Genomic DNA, 16,413 nt, shown 5'->3' on the forward strand with positions numbered 1-16,413 from the left:
CGCCAAAATGAACATTACACCCAGTTACAACCAGATTCGACACGGGATGAGCAAGAGGGTGAATAATAGAACCCTGCAGCCCAATGTATCCGGTCCAAAGACGCGGGTTTGATTCCCGGCCACGGCGGCCGCTTTTCTGATTGAGGCGAAAAGCGAAAACGCCCGTGGGTTTGATATTTTGGCGCCCAGGTGGTCAAAATTAATCCGAAGCGTTCCACTACGGCGCTCCTCATCGCCTGTGTAGTGTCGGCGCGTTAAACATCACAATCAATCAATCAATCAATCAATCAATCAATCAATCAATCAATCAATCAATCAATCAATCAATCAATCAATCAATCAATCAATCAATCAATCAATCGGTCGGTCGATCAGTCGATCGATCGATAAATCAATCAATCGATCGATGGATCAATCAATCAGTCAATAAATCAATCAATGAATCAGTCAATCAATAAATCGCGATTAATCAATTGATTAATCAATCAAACTAATTTATTTATTTATTTATTTATTTATTTTAGTACCTCAAAGGCCTGGACGACAGGCATTACATGAGGGGTGAGCTCAAAAGAAAAATCACTGGCAAAAAAAAAAAAAAAAAAAAAAAAAACCACACGAGATATTAACAAAGCATTTGACAAACAATTGATTTGAAAAACTGCAGGGGAGGGCGGGTCACAAGTGGAGAAAAAAAAAATAAAAAGGCGGAAGGAGTGGTAAAAAGTTTATGCAATACACACAGAATAAAAAAATTCACAGGTGAAAAATCACGCGAGACATGAGCGAACTTGACAAGCAATTGATTTAACAAGTAGGTAGGCGGGTCACAAGGGGAAAAACAAAGAGCAAAAGCAATTAAGAAGAAGTTGAAGATGCCATAAGAAGGATCAAAGCAATTTTTAAGGACATGTAGATAATCGATAACGTGCTATCGGGGAGAAAGAAATGCACGAAACTAAGCGAAGTCAATCGGCTGGCATTTTTAACAGCGATTGCCTGAACTGTACTGTATCTCTAATCTGCGCCAGTTCCTGCGGGAGATCGTTCCAGTCTTTGGCTGTGCGAATGAAAACAGAGTGTGCAAATGTAACGGTTTTTGGCCGCGTATACGATACTTGGAAAGTGTTTTTGCTTCGGCTAGAAAAACTTGCGCGACGTATGACGTATTCGTTAGGTGACAGTGTGTAATAATATTTATGGAAGAGTGCTAGTCGGGCAAGCTTTCGGCGGTGACTTAGAAGTGGAAGAGAAGCACGCTGTTTTAGCTGGGTTACGCTCGTAAAAGATGAATAATCTGAAAATGCAAACCTGACTGCACGATTTTGCACTGCTTCCAATGCCTGAACAAGGTACTTTTGGTGGGGATCCCAGATAGCGGCTGCATATTCTAATTTTGGGCGTACTAGGGTTCTGTAGGCTAGTAATTTTAGTTCTGGAGGGGCCAGTTTTAAATTGCGTTGGAGAATACCGAGAGTTTTGGATGCTGCAGAAACGACAAATTTAGCATGAACGGACCAGGTCAGATCATTTGTTAGATGTACACCTAGGTATTTGTACGAGTTAGTAGGTTGGAGTACCGAACCGTGGAGGGAGTAATTGTAATTTAGTGGGTTTGCGCGTCTCTGGAAAGATATGGTTTTGCATTTCAGAACATTTAGCGACATTTGCCACTCGCTACACCAATTTTCAATAGCTAAAAGGTCTCCTTGTAAGGTTAATTGATCGTCGCGGCTATTTATTCTGGTATATATCACACAGTCGTCCGCAAAAAGCCGAATTGTATTAGTTACTCGGGAAGGAAGGTCATTGATATATATTAGGAACAGAAGTGGTCCGAGTACAGTGCCTTGTGGCACTCCAGAGTGCACTTTGGTAGTATTGGAAGCAGTGTTGTTTACGACTACATATTGTTTTCTATTAGTAAGAAAGTTACATATCCAGGCTAATACAAATGAATCAAGGTTCAGCTGTTTTAATTTATGCATCAAACGACGATGAGGAACTTTATCAAATGCCTTTTCGAAGTCCAGAAATATTGCGTCGGTTTGAATGTTATTATCAAGGTTTGTATGCAAATCATGAAGGAATGTAGCAAGCTGTGTTTCACACGACAATCCTTTCCGGAAGCCGTGCTGTGACTGATGTATGAAATTGTTTTCTAGGTGATTTATCACATTTGTAAAAATGATATGTTCCATAATCTTTGAGGGAATGCTGGTTAGCGATATTGGACGATAGTTACGTGGCGAAGATTTGTTACCACTTTTAAAGATTGGGACAATTTTTCCGAGTTTCCATTCCCAAGGTACATGGCCAGATGATAGTGATTGGGAGAACATCATTGTCAATAATGCGCTTGTCACATCTATTGTGTTTTTAAGTATTTTTGATACGATGTTATCGGGCCCCGCAGCTGAAGAATTCTTCAAGCTTTTGATTAGGTAGGTGATTCCGTTGGTGTCAATTGTAATGGGGGGCATATTATTCAGAAAGACAGTGTGGTCTGCTGGGAAGGTAGTGGTGCGCTCTTTCGTAAACACGGAACAGAATACGTCATTAAGTATGTTTGCGCAATCTTTATCGCCTAGCGTTTCGTCTGAGTTGCCGGATAAAATTATTGAAGAAGAAGTGGACGGAATAATGGTTCGCCAAAACTGCTTGGGGTTAATCTTGAGCATGTTAGGTAAGCTGACGCGAAAAAACTGATATTTGGCAGTGCTAATGGCTTTTTTTAGTTCTATTTCCGCCTTGTGGTAGGATTCCCATGCTGACTTCTGGTTTTTCTTCCTTGCTGTTTTAAACAGGCGTTTTTTCTTGCCTATCATTCTTTTAATTGTCTTAGTGAACCAAGGGGCTGATGGTTTTTCTTTGATTGTGATTGTTGGTATGAATGTTTCACTCAGTTCGGTTATTTTAGATGAAAGAAGATGCCAGTTCTCCTGTACAGATCGGTCATCGAATCCTTCTTTGAAAGAGTGGTAGAACTCTTCCAGTGCCGTGTTAATAGCTTCATAATTCCCCCGATCGTAGAGTTTGATTCGTTTGTTTCGGGATTTCTCAACTATAAGGTGCGTTGTAAATGTTGCTAGAATAACTTTGTGGTCACTTAATTCCTGCAGGTATAAGACCGATTGCAGACTGCTTGGGTCCGACAACAGTATTAGGTCCAGAATGTTGGATGTGGTTGCTGTTTCTCTAGTAGCCTGCGTGATCACTTGAGTTAACTGATAGTTTTCTAAGCAGTTTAGAAATTCATTACATTCTGAATGTGGATAGATGGTGCAGTTATCTCGCCAATTAATGTTTGGATAGTTAAAATCACCTACGAGAATGAAGCTACCTTTTGGAAATTTTTTGTGTAGTAGGTCAAGGGCATCGTTAAGATGGGTGGGGAAATCGTAATCTGGCTTAGGGGGGCGGTAACACACACCAAATATCGTAGTGCCTCGAGGGCTTTCGCACGATATCCAGAGCGCTTCAAGGGGGCAGTTTATTTCAATTTTAGAGTGACGGACAGATCTTTTTACTCCTATTAACACACCCCCACCACGTTGCAGTAATCGGTCATGTCGGTAGACCAGAAAGTTCGGGAGCGTTGGAAAGATTTCGGAGTCGATAATAGCGGGGGATAACCAAGTCTCAGTCAGCATGACGATGTCGCATTCCGAAGTCTGTATTAGGTCAGTTATCTCATCACGTTTGGGCATGATGCTTCTAATGTTAGTGTAGAGAATAGAAAATGATGAACAAGAATTTGCACGGGCTGGCTGGTGTAGCTTAGGATTTGGTTGCGCTTGAGATGACTCTTTTCTTTTCGCCTGATTCGGTGGTAGCTATTGTGTAGACGATACGGTCTCCTTTACTTGGCTAGTGGTCATATCGTAGTAGAATGTTTTTTTCCCGATCAGTAGTTTTTTGTGACGCAGTTTGAAAGGGGCGTTGTTCTGGCGCGCAAATTGGAGCAGCTCTTTACGTATGAAACGTGTAGCATTGCAAAAGTCCTCACCAACGCTGTAGGGCGTATCTTTAAATTTGACGCCCTTAGATAACACCGTTTCCTTCGTTTTGGAATTCGTGAGTTTAACAATTATTGGTCGTTTTTTTTTATCTTGAGGCTTTCCGATACGGTGCGCTCTTTCTATTTCGTGAGGCTCAAGAGTTACTTCGAGATGCTGGCTACAAATATCTGTGATAAGTTTTTCACTGTCGCTCCACGTTTCGGAGTCGCTTTCATCGACGCCAAAGAATATTAGATTGTTGCGGCGGGATCTATCTTCTGCATCGTTTAGTCTGTCATTGATGTTAGAAAACGCCTTTGCTGATTCGTTTGCGGTAGATTGTAACTTTTTAATGTCTGTACGGATAGAAGGCAAGTTAGAACACTCAGATTCCGTTTTGGAAATTCGAGTGACTAGGTCGGCTATGGTTTGTTCAGTTGTGGTAAGTCTGGCATTTATATTCTTCAGTTCAGCCAAAATAGCGGCTTGACCTTCTTCGAGCTTGGTTAGTATGGAATGTACGTCGTCGTCCGATTCGCTGTGTGCGTTTTGTCGTGTTTTAGGCCCTGGGTTCGTTTCCACATCTCCCGAGAGTAATAATAGTTGGCCAACAACATCAGTACACTGGGAAAACAGGGTAACAAGGCACTGAGGGCTCGGCAGCTGCACCAAAAAACGATTGCTGGTTTTTTTTGCTAGGAGAGGTTCGTATGTACGCACCTGCGTGAGGAAGACAAAGGGCGTCAAGCGATGCATCGTGTCAGAGGCACAGCCACCGAGCCCACAAGGCGCCGCTCGCGGTGCTCGTGCTTTTATGTCCAGGTGCGCTGTCGTTGTTGATGAGGGTGGTACTTCCAGATTGTCGGGGAGGGGTATAGCGACGCTGAGGGTTGCTCCATCTAGTGGCGTGGTGGTCAACACTGTTGTGCGGACCGGGAATCCGCTCCAGGAACGGGCAGTTGCTTCTTCGGGGATCGGTCCGGATGTGAATAGGCTTGCAGCGGCTAATACCTGCGTGAGGAAGACAAAGGGCGTCAAGCGATGCATCGTGTCAGAGGCACAGCCACCGAGCCCACAAGGCGCCGCTCGCGGTGCTCGTGCTTTTATGTCCAGGTGCGCTGTCGTTGTTGATGAGGGTGGTACTTCCAGATTGTCGGGGAGGGGTATAGCGACGCTGAGGGTTGCTCCATCTAGTGGCGTGGTGGTCAACACTGTTGTGCGGACCGGGAATCCGCTCCAGGAACGGGCAGTTGCTTCTTCGGGGATCGGTCCGGACGTGAATAGGCTTGCAGCGGCTAATACCTGCGTGAGGAAGACAAAGGGCGTCAAGCGATGCATCGTGTCAGAGGCACAGCCACCGAGCCAACTAATGTATCCGAGACGAGGTTTGCCAGCGTTGCAGCGCAAGCCGAACTTGCGGCGTTGTACCAACGGTCGCGGAACAAGTCGTCGGCTTGAAACGCCTTATTGCTTCTCTCACTCCCGCCCGCGACAATATTGTTGCGAGGATAAACAATTTCTACTCAATCTTGACATTTTACTTTTCTATCCGTGACGTGAATCCAGTAGAGCTGTCGGGAAATGCTATGATCGTACTTTTCCAGCGGTGCTTGCGCGTTTGTGCAGCTTTCAAGACTGCCTGACATCGTCAAGGCGAAGCAGACAACAACTATACACTGTCGTTCGAGCTCGCTGAAACGTTTCTAGTCCGGTGGGTTTGTAGAAATTGTAGCGAAGGCCGTGTCGGCCAGTTTTCGATGTTGCGGTAGCCCCTGAACTCCGAGTCTAGCGGTGTTCCCATATCGGCCTTGTGCCTGCCTCGGGTTCGCTTTGCGGTAGGATCCAATTATGGCGAGTTTATTTTCGTGACGGGTACCAGCTTCCATTATGGCTCTGCTGCTTCTCGACCACGTCTTGCTGCCTCCCCACACGAAGTAGAAGGGATGAACGGGGAGTGGTTCCGCCTTTCTAACTTCAGAGAGATAAGCAGTTTAGATTCGCGCGTGGGTGCAACCTGCCGCATGCCTTCGTCAAGTAGAGCCTGTCGGGTTTGGGGAACTTCCGGTAACGATGAACCCTTCATGAAGCAGGGAACGAAGATGTACTTATACAGATATGGTGTAGGCTCTACGTTTTCCTTCACATCCCTGACTTCACGTTTCCCGAAGCCTGTTTGGATTGCTACCGTTGAAACGTCCTTGGTTGCGGCAGACACCACAGCGTGTTCATCACCCCTGCCGTTCGTTGCGACGCTCGACTTTGTCATTTCGGAAACGTGAAGCTTCCGTTGTAACGATTGCTTGTTCTTTTACAGACTCTTCAGAAACGTTAAGGGACGAATTTCTCAGCGTAATCTTCTCGGCCGTCTTCTGCAGTTCCGGTAGGGGCAAGAAGCACTTCCCCGCGTCGCTTGTAACGTTGGACAGAACGTCCTAAAGCAGTTGTTAGCGGTTCTCCGGACGAGCTCCCGGCCTCACGTTATCACGAGGAGAGGTTGCCGACGACGTGATGTGCGGAAAACGGTAGAATGCGTTTTCCCTTAGTTTTATCTGCGTAATGGACGAGAACATCAAAGCCTCTGGCTGCTGCACGTCGGCCACGTCCGTGTGGTCGCGGGTCGTCACCTCAAAATGGTTCCCAGTCCCCTGCAATTCAGGTGGCTGACCGGTAAACCTGGGAACCTGCAACATTAGTAGTACAAGTTCCGAGGTCTGTGTACGTAAGCACACGTCAGAGGGGTCATTTTGATGAATTGCCCGGCGAACACCTTGGGACACGGTGGTCAATAATAGTGGGCTACATGGCTTGCCTGAAGTGCCGTTAATAGTGACTATCATACCAGGCCGTTGATGGCACGGCAATTGTTCCCGTGGTAAGCCAAGGCATCAGGGTAATTCCGCGCAACTTCATCAGGGTCAAGAAGATCCATATTTTTTTTTCGGTCTCGCACAACGCGGCGTCTTTTCTTTTGAGCTCCTCAATGGCCTCTCGCGGGTCTTGCAGAGACGGTGAGGCGGCTGCGGGAAGATGCGCCCGCTTCCTTGAGCAGCGCGCGGAACTGCGCCGCGAAGGATACGTGGCTGTCGGTGCCTTTTATCCATCGTCCGAATTCGGTCGGTCGTCATGGCGGTCAGGGCCAGCCATGGCAACCTCCGGGCGCGCTAGGCAGTTAACGGCGGTCAAAACAAGGGAGTTCAGCCAACCTCAAGGCGGATGTGACGTTCAGTGGTCTCCTTCGTAGCGTGCGGCCATCTTTCCGGTTTCTACGGCACCAACATGCAACGGAGGAACGACGCAAGACAGAACGGAGCCATGGCGCTCGTAACGGGAATGATAGCTTTAATCGCACGGGAATGTACAATCGTGATGTGTTAAGAAAAACGAACAACGGTTCGCGTGGCTCTCAGCACATGCCGCTCATCCTGGTGATGAGCTGTGTATGCGCAGTATAAACAAGTTGCGAGAGTTCGTGTCCACCCTTGGTATAAAAAGACGATTGTTTGGGGTGTGAGCATCTTGGTTTGTCTTCCCGCCGTGTTCAGAGCCCACTAACACGAGACGGCGCACGTGGTTATATTCCATTCCTTTTGTGATTTCGTGCCGAGCGCCTAGCAAACGATGGGAAGACTGTGGTCTTTGCGTACCAAGGTTGGTCCCAAATTCTCGTAACTTGATCCTAGTGCGCATTCGCTGCCCGTCACCAGGATGCGCGGCATGCATTGAAAGCCACGCGCTCCATTGTTCGTATTTCAATACGAACAACGGATGATTGTACTTGATGATGATGGTGATGTCTGCGGCATACCCGTCGGGAGGTTAGACAGATGGAATAAAAGTGAGGAACATATTTCTATGCACAATGACACCTTTCGTGGATCACAAATTCCGGAAACAGATTTTGCAGGTGACCCCTGAGTTGCTACGAAGAATTTAGTTCACCGAATAAGTCAACATGCCCTCCTTCTGCTTCATTTTTTTCTATCTATTTCAAACAACACTTGTCCCTTGCAGTGTTTAGCTAACGGCGAAATAAAATATTATCGGTACAAGTTTATTTTCACAACCCAAAAACTGGATTCCCGTCAGGAATAGCGTTTAATAGACGGTTCGGCTGAACGCATTGGTGTACTCTTCTCAGCATCTTTAATACCGCCATCTATTGAGCTTGAGCTGTCTATGTTGAATAAGAACGGTGCCGGTACAATGCATCTTGGGGTGTATAAACTTCATTGTACGAATGACCGTTCCGAAAGTACATAACGATTTTCAGATTCCACCGGTTACTCTTGCGACATCCCAAAATTAGTCGCCTCATGAAAACTTATCACAAAACTTATCCCTTTCAAGTGTGTCAGTCATGCTTAGTGTGCTACATCTTTGTCAGTTTCAAGGTCCCTGCAAACGCTGGGACTAAGCATGGTGCTTCGTTTTCTTCCAGGATGGTCTCCACGGTGTCTGCGACACCCTTTACATCGTCCACGAGGAGGACCATGATTACTTGGAGGTGACCAAAGTGAAGAATCTGGAGAAGTGTGAGAACGCGCCACATCACTTGTTTGGACGAGTTAGGGGCAAAACTTGCATCCACTGCGGCGCCGAAGAGACGGTAAGGGGTGTTTTTAACAGCGAAGCTGTTTCGCAAATCGTAATTTTTCTGCCCGCAGTTCAAAATACCAAAAAAATGCCGAGAGCTCGGAAGTGAGCGCGTGCCTCGCGGTGACCACCCAGCGTCCCCGGCGCACGTTTGTCAAGCCATTCATATTCACTTAGGGAGATTGGCCAAGATTGTGACGACCGCCCGGCAGTTTAAAAAACCAAGAAAATGCCGAGCGCCCCTGTGTGCGTGACTTTGGGCGACCGCCCAGCGTCCCCGGCAAACGTTTGGGAAGCCAAGCATACCCACTTAGGGAGATTGGCCAACATTGGTAAAAAAGAAAAAACCTCCGGCGTTCGCCGTAATCTTGGCAACACTTGCTGAGAACGAGAAAGACACGTCATGGCGTACACCCCTCCAAGGTGATGTTCAATGATTATCACTTCCAAATAAATGAAGGAAGCTCACACTTATAGCAACCATGATGGAGTGGAGGTCGTTGCGGCAGCAAAGAAGAAGCAAATCGGCTGCAATACTGAACCTAAACCCTTGTGGTGGTCGTTAAAGTTTCGTACAGCTTCGATACCTTCAAATCTTACGCGTTCGCGTGAGCTTTCTTCATCTGTGCCTTCTTTTTTTCTTTTCAGCACCCCTTCACAGAAACGTCCCAGGTGTACTATGAGCTCAAAGGAACTGCCCAGCAGTACGTGATCCAGCTTGCCTGGGCCGAGTCCGATAACCAGTTCAAGCCATTTGGCGAAGGCAAGGAGCACCATATTGTGCTGAAGTAAGTCCCTCTTCTACGACATAAATGTTTCGGGGAAGCGCAGTAATTCCAAGGTGCGCATACAAAAGCCCCCTAGAAGGGCGTCGGAAACCGACGAGCATTGGAGCTTGTTAGTCACACCCATGGTATTGCAAACAGCAGATGAGAACCGGAAAGGGTGGTGGTGGTGGTGGTGATTACTAAGACGATGGCTACCACGACGATCATGCCTTGAATGGATGCGGACACGTACCTGCCAGGAGGGATTAGCCCGGGCCAAACAAACCTGCCAGTCACCCATTGTTGCCAGCCATCTTCGCACCTGTTTTTAACATGAACAGGCTCCAAACTACCAAATTTGCTGTCAGTGAAAGGTACGAAATCTTCCGGCGGGAGAAGGCGACTGTAAGCATATACCGTTTCTGAAGTTCCCACAAAAATATTATAATCCCACTAAGACTCGTACAGCTCCGTTTCTCGGTTTGCAGGCCACGGTGGATCAAATGCTAGCTGTAATGGTTTGTTAAAGAGAATATTTAGTATTTAGGCACGCCTGAACAGTACGAAAAGGGCTAAACGCCATTACGCGTTACTCGTCAAGCTATGTTGAACCACAAAGCAACGTCCTTCGAACGCTGATTCTCGTTGGTATTTAGGCATTTCTCGGTGAAGAATATCCAACTAACACCACACTTTCGACCTATTTGTTAACGTTTGTGCTGAACCCGCGTTGCATCAAGGAAACATCAAAGATTTCACAATCCGCACCAAAACAGCTCAGCGGTTACAAAACTAACAACTTTGAAGTTTCAATTGTTGCAATGGGCACTGAAGAGCTTCCGCGGATGACTCTCAGGCAACCGTGTTCTTCAAGCTACCTTTTTGCGGTGATACTTAAGAGATGCCCTTTCCGCTTACACAAGAAGAATTGGTTTTACAATTCTCGCTGATTGTTCTTTAACTGCGCATGTTTATCTTTTAAGGACAACAAGCAGGTCATTCGTGCATCCCCTTAGGTTCAGTTTACAGCGCCTTCTTACTCAAGCGTAAACTTTGACGTCGTTGCCTGCTCTCCGCAGCCGCACTCTGGAACTCGAAGCGGAGCACGACGCACCCACCAGCGAAACCACTCTTCCCGAGGACGCCGTGAAGGAGCACTCTCTGGTGCAGGAGTTCGCCACATCCGACCATCTGGAGAACCCCGAAAACCTGAAGCACGTCAACCCGCTGGTTGCGCAGTTCGGCCTGGCTTCAGCTAAGGACATCGTAAGCTACTTTGCTCCCTTAAGTTTTGAATTCACTTGACTTGCCTCTAAGCACAAACACTGAACGTTATACTACCTTATGGAATTACAGTAGGCATAGCCTTTATTTTGTTACAACGTCATGTGCTCTCTTTGTGATTGCTTTTGAGTCACCCACGTGCGCCCAGGGATCCTTGCTGCACGCTGTCTAATCCACCTCCTACCCTTCCACATGCAAATTCTGGCCCCAACTCGGCACCCGATATCCAATGATTTGGGAATGCTCATTTAACTCTTCCCTTGCTCCCATACCCACTCCAATCCCTGATCATGCTGTCCATCTATAATGCCCATAACCAACCTCACTGCTCCGGTGCCATCGACCGCCGAGGGACTTCTGGAATGAGAAGCCCCCTCACCGCCATGGCCCTTGTTAATTAATTCCTGTGTAACATAAATTTTATTCCTCCTCACATTACCCAGAAATGGACAAGATGCCTCAACACATACCCACGATGCCCCTACTGCAACACTGACGTCAAATCAAATCTCCACCACCTAGTGTGGACATGCCCACACTTTGCCAAACATCGCCCAGAAAGTTTAACAAACATTAATACCGACACCCTACCACATGAAGCACATACTGGATTAGACGCATCTTTATTACGAACAATTGCCGCTTTTGCAGTTAAGAGTGGTCTGGCGCGAGTAGTCTAACTGGGGCCGACCCCGGTGAAGACTTCCAGGCCCCCATAACACGAATCCCCTGTTTGAATATGGACCTTGATTAGTAATCCCCTTCCTTCCATCCCTCTCCCCACTCTACGGCAAACGCCCTCCTTGCTCCAATAAAAAGACTCAATCAATCAACCTCCTCCTTCTTGAGCTGCCCACTGAAACAACGTTGAAAACTATTTTTTTTTTTGCTTCGTGTTTTTGCCACGCAGCATATGAGAGTAGGTTTTGAGACGGGAAAAGAGAATAAAGTTGGAAAGCCGGAAAAATGGAGGAAAGTATGAAAGCAAGATAGAGGGGGGGTGCAAAAAGCACAGATAGTCAGGAAACTTATTAGTTTTCGAGTGTACAGGTAGGCGTGCAGGCAAGTTGCGTGCTGAAAGCCGATTAGAGATTTGCAGTATCTCTCTTCCTGCCTCCAGCATTTGTAGTCTTCCGGTTTATCCCACCGGAGACCAACCCTTCTGAGCGCGTCGTTTAGAGCTCCCCTTGTTCACGCGCTCGTCCGCAAGGGATGCTTGGCATCAGCTTCAGGCGCCGGAGCCGGACGCTTGGGACAAGTTCCTGGGTCGTCTTAGGAGTGCTCCCAAGTTCAAGCAACTGAATGTGTGATGGCCATCCCAGCCGGAAGACTCCTGAGAAAAACATCCTCCACCCGGGAAAAATTAGGGGGAGGGAGCAGACACGCGGGGAATTAGGGCACGTATGTCCCTTCTCAGGAGAGATTTCCGTGCTAAAAGACGGGAGCGCGGATCACAAGGAAGGGGTCTAAGGAAGAATTAAGGGGGGTGGGAGTGGAGAAGAGTGTGAAAGATGGTCCGCTAATTGGTTCACTATATGCTGCCCGTGCGCCTTGCACCCAGTGTACACGGATCGTTAGCTGTGACGTTTTGTGGAGGCTGTGAATCTGCTGGCAGATCAGAAGTATCTTCTTCACTTGCTTCAGATGCTTCATAGCACTGAGCGAGTCCGTGTATACATGCGCCTCCGGCATGTTAAGGAGTGCGCTTGCAGCACTGATTGTGTGATGTACAGGCTGGAGCTCCAGTAGCAGCGAGTGTCGGTGGTGTAACAACGCGAGCCTGTAATTTCCGTGTGTGTGGCCCTGTCGAAAGCCCTCCATTCTCTGTCTGCCAGTAGAGCTGCGTCTGTGTACAAAACACAGTGACCTTCAGGAAGTGTGGTATCGGAGGTTGGCGATGGCTGGTCACGGCGACGAAGCTTCGTTGTCTTATTGTTTGACGTTGTTGTGTGCCGCCATGATGGAAGGTCCTCTGAGGTTGAAGTCAAGGGAGGATCATTACAAAAATGTGAATGAAGCGCTGAGGTTCTGGGTATATAAACTTGCTTCCTTGCACTGGTGCATAAGGTCCGTCATAGTATTAAGCTGGACGTGTTGCTATAAGATTGGAATCGGGGTGAGGCGAGGACGTGCCATGGTGGTGCGCATGGCCTTTGTGTTTGTAGGCTCAAGTTTTGCCCATTGTTGCGCGGTGAGTATGTGTTTTCAGTGATGTTCATTAGACATTGAACAGCAACTTTTCACCCCGAAAATAAGGGTGGCTTTTCGCTTTAGCTAGTACTACGGAGGCTATTTGTAAAATATGAGGCTACGGTAGAGCTACTTAGCTATGTACAGACTTTGTCAAACGTTTTAAGGCCCCGCCAGAAGTATCCCGGCAACAACCATACCTAGAGCAACTGCTTAACATCCAGGTGTTTCTGATTTATTTTTGTGACAGCAGGAAAGAAAAGCGCCTTCGCCAGATTCTAGGCCCGAAACCTTCACGTTTCACTATAGAGGTACGCTTGTACTTCAAATTCTTTGTAATCGAGCAACTTTTTGCAATGCCTAGAAACTTTCCACAACGATCATACAGACGTACGCGTGATTTCATTATATACATTATAACATAAAGAAAACATGAACGGAGAAAGAAAGGGTAACTATCCTCACCATATCATGGATTGGCGCTACGGTAATCTCTTCCAAGGAAAGCACGCACCCGGCTACTCTTTCTAAAATCATCGTCTTCACTTCCCAACAGTTCGTGCACGGCCTGGAGAAGCTGGCGCGCCTGGAATACACCGACGAAGACATCAAGGAGATCGACCAGAAGGAGAGCGGAGGCCTGAGCTTCCTGATGCTGTTCCAGATGTTCGCGACTATGAACTACGATGAAATCAACGACGCTTACCGAACCCACGTGGCCAACGCCCCGGACGACATCAAGGATAGCATACGGTAAGGTAGCTCACCAATAAGCGTGGAATCAGGCCCACGTTAACTGTGAGGGGTATGGGAGTCGGCAAGGGGGTGCAATAGGGGCACTTTCCCCCCCCCCTCCCCCTATGCCACACCAGCACAATCCCCCCTTTCCCCCATCCCCTCCCTCTCCCTTGCAATGCAACTGATTTGCCTCCTTCAAGACATAATTTTGCCGACGTTGATGGTGAGGGGTGCAGGGAATTAACGCTGACCTGTATCCTTCATTTGAGTATTAGCCACAGAAATCAAATAAAAGACGTCTAGCATTTAAAAATTGCTTCGATGTCCTAAAGAAAGTCAGGCCATGATACCCTGCAAGGGTGGTAGCCAGGGCAAATTGGTACAGCATAACCGTACGCCGCTTCTTTAATCCCTCACAGGCGCAGGTTTCCGACGGAGGCAATGAACTGGAGACAACCCAAAGCGCTACTACGAACAAAGTTGATAGTTGGCCAATCTGAAAGTATTGAACGGGGAACAACTTAAGATGTTTATTCTGTACCCCTCTTCCTTTGCACTAAGCAATACGTGGGAAAACTGGTCTTTTCTTAAATAAACTGCTCTGCGAACACAGCATAAGTGTTTCTAACGTTGGCACTGGCTATTTAGAAATATGCTGCCTGTGATGCGGCTGCGTGCTTTGGGTCGATCAGCCGGCACAGAAATCAAAACAACGAGAGAGATTAAAAAAAGCCGCGGAGATACCAGGATTAGGTGAGCAGTGTGTCAGTGCCCAGGCAGGAAGCCTTTCACTAAAAAGAACTGAGCTTTCTTTCCACGCATCGCTGATAACAGTGATAAGCAGTGCATAGGGTAGCAGGGGGGGAAGGAGCTAAGCTCCTCCCCTCCCTTTTCGCCAGATCTTAGAACGATTGACAAGTCATGCCTCAAACAACAACAAAAAACTGGCTAAAGTGGCCCGGAGCTTGAGGCTCAATACGACACAGTCATTGACAGCACTCGTCTGCTGGAGGCTAATAGTCGCCTAATTCCTAGTTCGGGCTGTTTCCTTTACGTGCAGAGCACTTTATGGGCCGGGCTTGTCGTCGTACCTCGTCCGCGGTCATGGTGTCATGCGGCGTCACGCACCTAACGAGAGTCACGTGTATCACGCACCCAAACAGAGGCCTCGAAAAGATACCCGCTTGTCCCTACATTCAGCCTTCCGTCTAAACGTTAAGAGAACACTAGAACAAGATGTTTATTAAGGCCGAACAGATCGAAACTCCTACATGTCCCCATTATTTAGCGCAAAGAAAACTGCAGGCACATTTGAGGCGGAATATATGTACTTAACCGGTGGTCCCCGCGTCCATTTAGTTACGAATGTTCGTTGGGGCGATTTTTACGAAAGCCAGCGGGAAAAGGTGGCCGCAGAAAAAAAACGACGCGTTCAAAATGGCGAAGAATGGCTCCAGCACGTGCGTACTGTGTTGTGTTTCTGGTTTGCGGGGAAAGAAAATAAAAAAAAAGTGGAGGTGATAAAAAGCAAGCACAAAAAGAAAAGAACTCCCGCTCGCACTGTTACAGGTGAACAAAAAGCAAAAGATGAAGAAAAGGATGCGAGTTGTTCCGGGAGAAGATTTTCGAGCACGGGGAAGGCGGGAAAATTGAATTGCGTTGAACGAACCTCTGTTCAGTTATTCGAGAGTGGAGAGAGTAAAGGAAGGGAAGAGCGTGAGAGGTGGTATCAAAGAGGGAAAAAACGGCGCCACAGCTCCCCGACTAATCATTGCTCCGCACTTGACAGCTTTCACGTTGAGTGGAACCGCTTTAACGTTTATCTTCCCATATCTTGTTTCTGACACATTACTATCAATGGAGATTTGCTTCCCCTGTAGGCAGGGTTAATGATTTCCTTCCCATAATTTTCTTCGCGATGTCGATTGTATCTCGCGTGATGGCGCTTGCAAGCGAATTTCGAGGGTCACGCAGGAGGCACGATTGCTCTTCCCCAACCAAAGAAAAAATGGAAGCAGCTTGGCTCAGCTAACCTTGGATATGCAAAGCAAAAGCTCGGCTTAGTCTGGTTGAGTCTCGGTTTCGCTTGGTTAACCTTTGATGTAGCTGCATTGCCGACCACGGCTCAAAGCCGTTCGGTCCCGTGCGACGCTGGCAGGAGGAGGCCCGGCCTCGCTTTCATTCTCGGCGAACGCGGCGCAAGATGAGTCACGTCGCCTAAGGCGCCCCAACGGAGCATGCGTGGGAGGCTGTGGGTTTGGTCGGCTGATCGCTGAGCGGCCGCTCCCGTCACCGCCGCGACGGGAGCGGCCGCAATGCGAGCAGAACGACTTAAAATGGGGCCTTGTGCGCCACGCCGACAGCGGGTCCGGCGAATCACCGATGCGCTTCGAGGGGTGTGTCGCCGGGGGTGTGTTTCCGGTCAAAAGGTTAACTTGCGCATCCTCCACGAAACCGCTTGACGAAAGTAGTAAAGAAAAAACATGCATCCCTCAGTCAAGCGACGAAGACGGTTGAACGCGACGCCTTCTCGTGACGGATTCTTTGGTTGTCGTCTGACTGTACCAGACCGATTCGACCATGTCGAAATGGAGCAATGGGGTAGACGCGGGCTTCATAACGCGAGGTGCCCATGTTTTATTGTGCCCACCAGAAGTTTTTTTTCTTCCACTTCCGCGTTTTCACGTTATAGACGCCATCAATGAGACCACTGAAGCTTCGCTTTAGTAATGACCGGAATTATCACATTATATACGATACTTTGAGAGCGTAGAAATCTGTTACGTAAAATAGTCGTTGATTAAAGATTCAGTTGGAAGGCAAAGGACCGAACACTGCTA

At 47.7% G+C, this 16,413-nt stretch overlaps 1 protein-coding gene across 1 annotated transcript in view; it reads left to right on the plus strand.

The window, feature by feature from the left end:
• Positions 1 to 16,413, plus strand: part of LOC144163195 (vitellogenin-6-like) — a 52,135-nt gene that overhangs the window by 8,839 nt on the left and 26,883 nt on the right. The window contains exons 5-8 of the mRNA XM_077694027.1: positions 8,440 to 8,607; positions 9,243 to 9,382; positions 10,441 to 10,627; positions 13,392 to 13,588. Coding sequence (XP_077550153.1) covers positions 8,440 to 8,607; positions 9,243 to 9,382; positions 10,441 to 10,627; positions 13,392 to 13,588 — 692 coding nt within the window. The remainder of the gene's footprint in view (positions 1 to 8,439; positions 8,608 to 9,242; positions 9,383 to 10,440; positions 10,628 to 13,391; positions 13,589 to 16,413) is intronic.

The sequence above is a fragment of the Haemaphysalis longicornis genome, unplaced genomic scaffold (assembly GCF_048455015.1).
Source record: "Haemaphysalis longicornis isolate Haplotype H1 unplaced genomic scaffold, Haemaphysalis longicornis Haplotype H1 scaffold_12, whole genome shotgun sequence".
Classification (NCBI taxonomy): Eukaryota; Metazoa; Arthropoda; class Arachnida; order Ixodida; family Ixodidae; genus Haemaphysalis; species Haemaphysalis longicornis.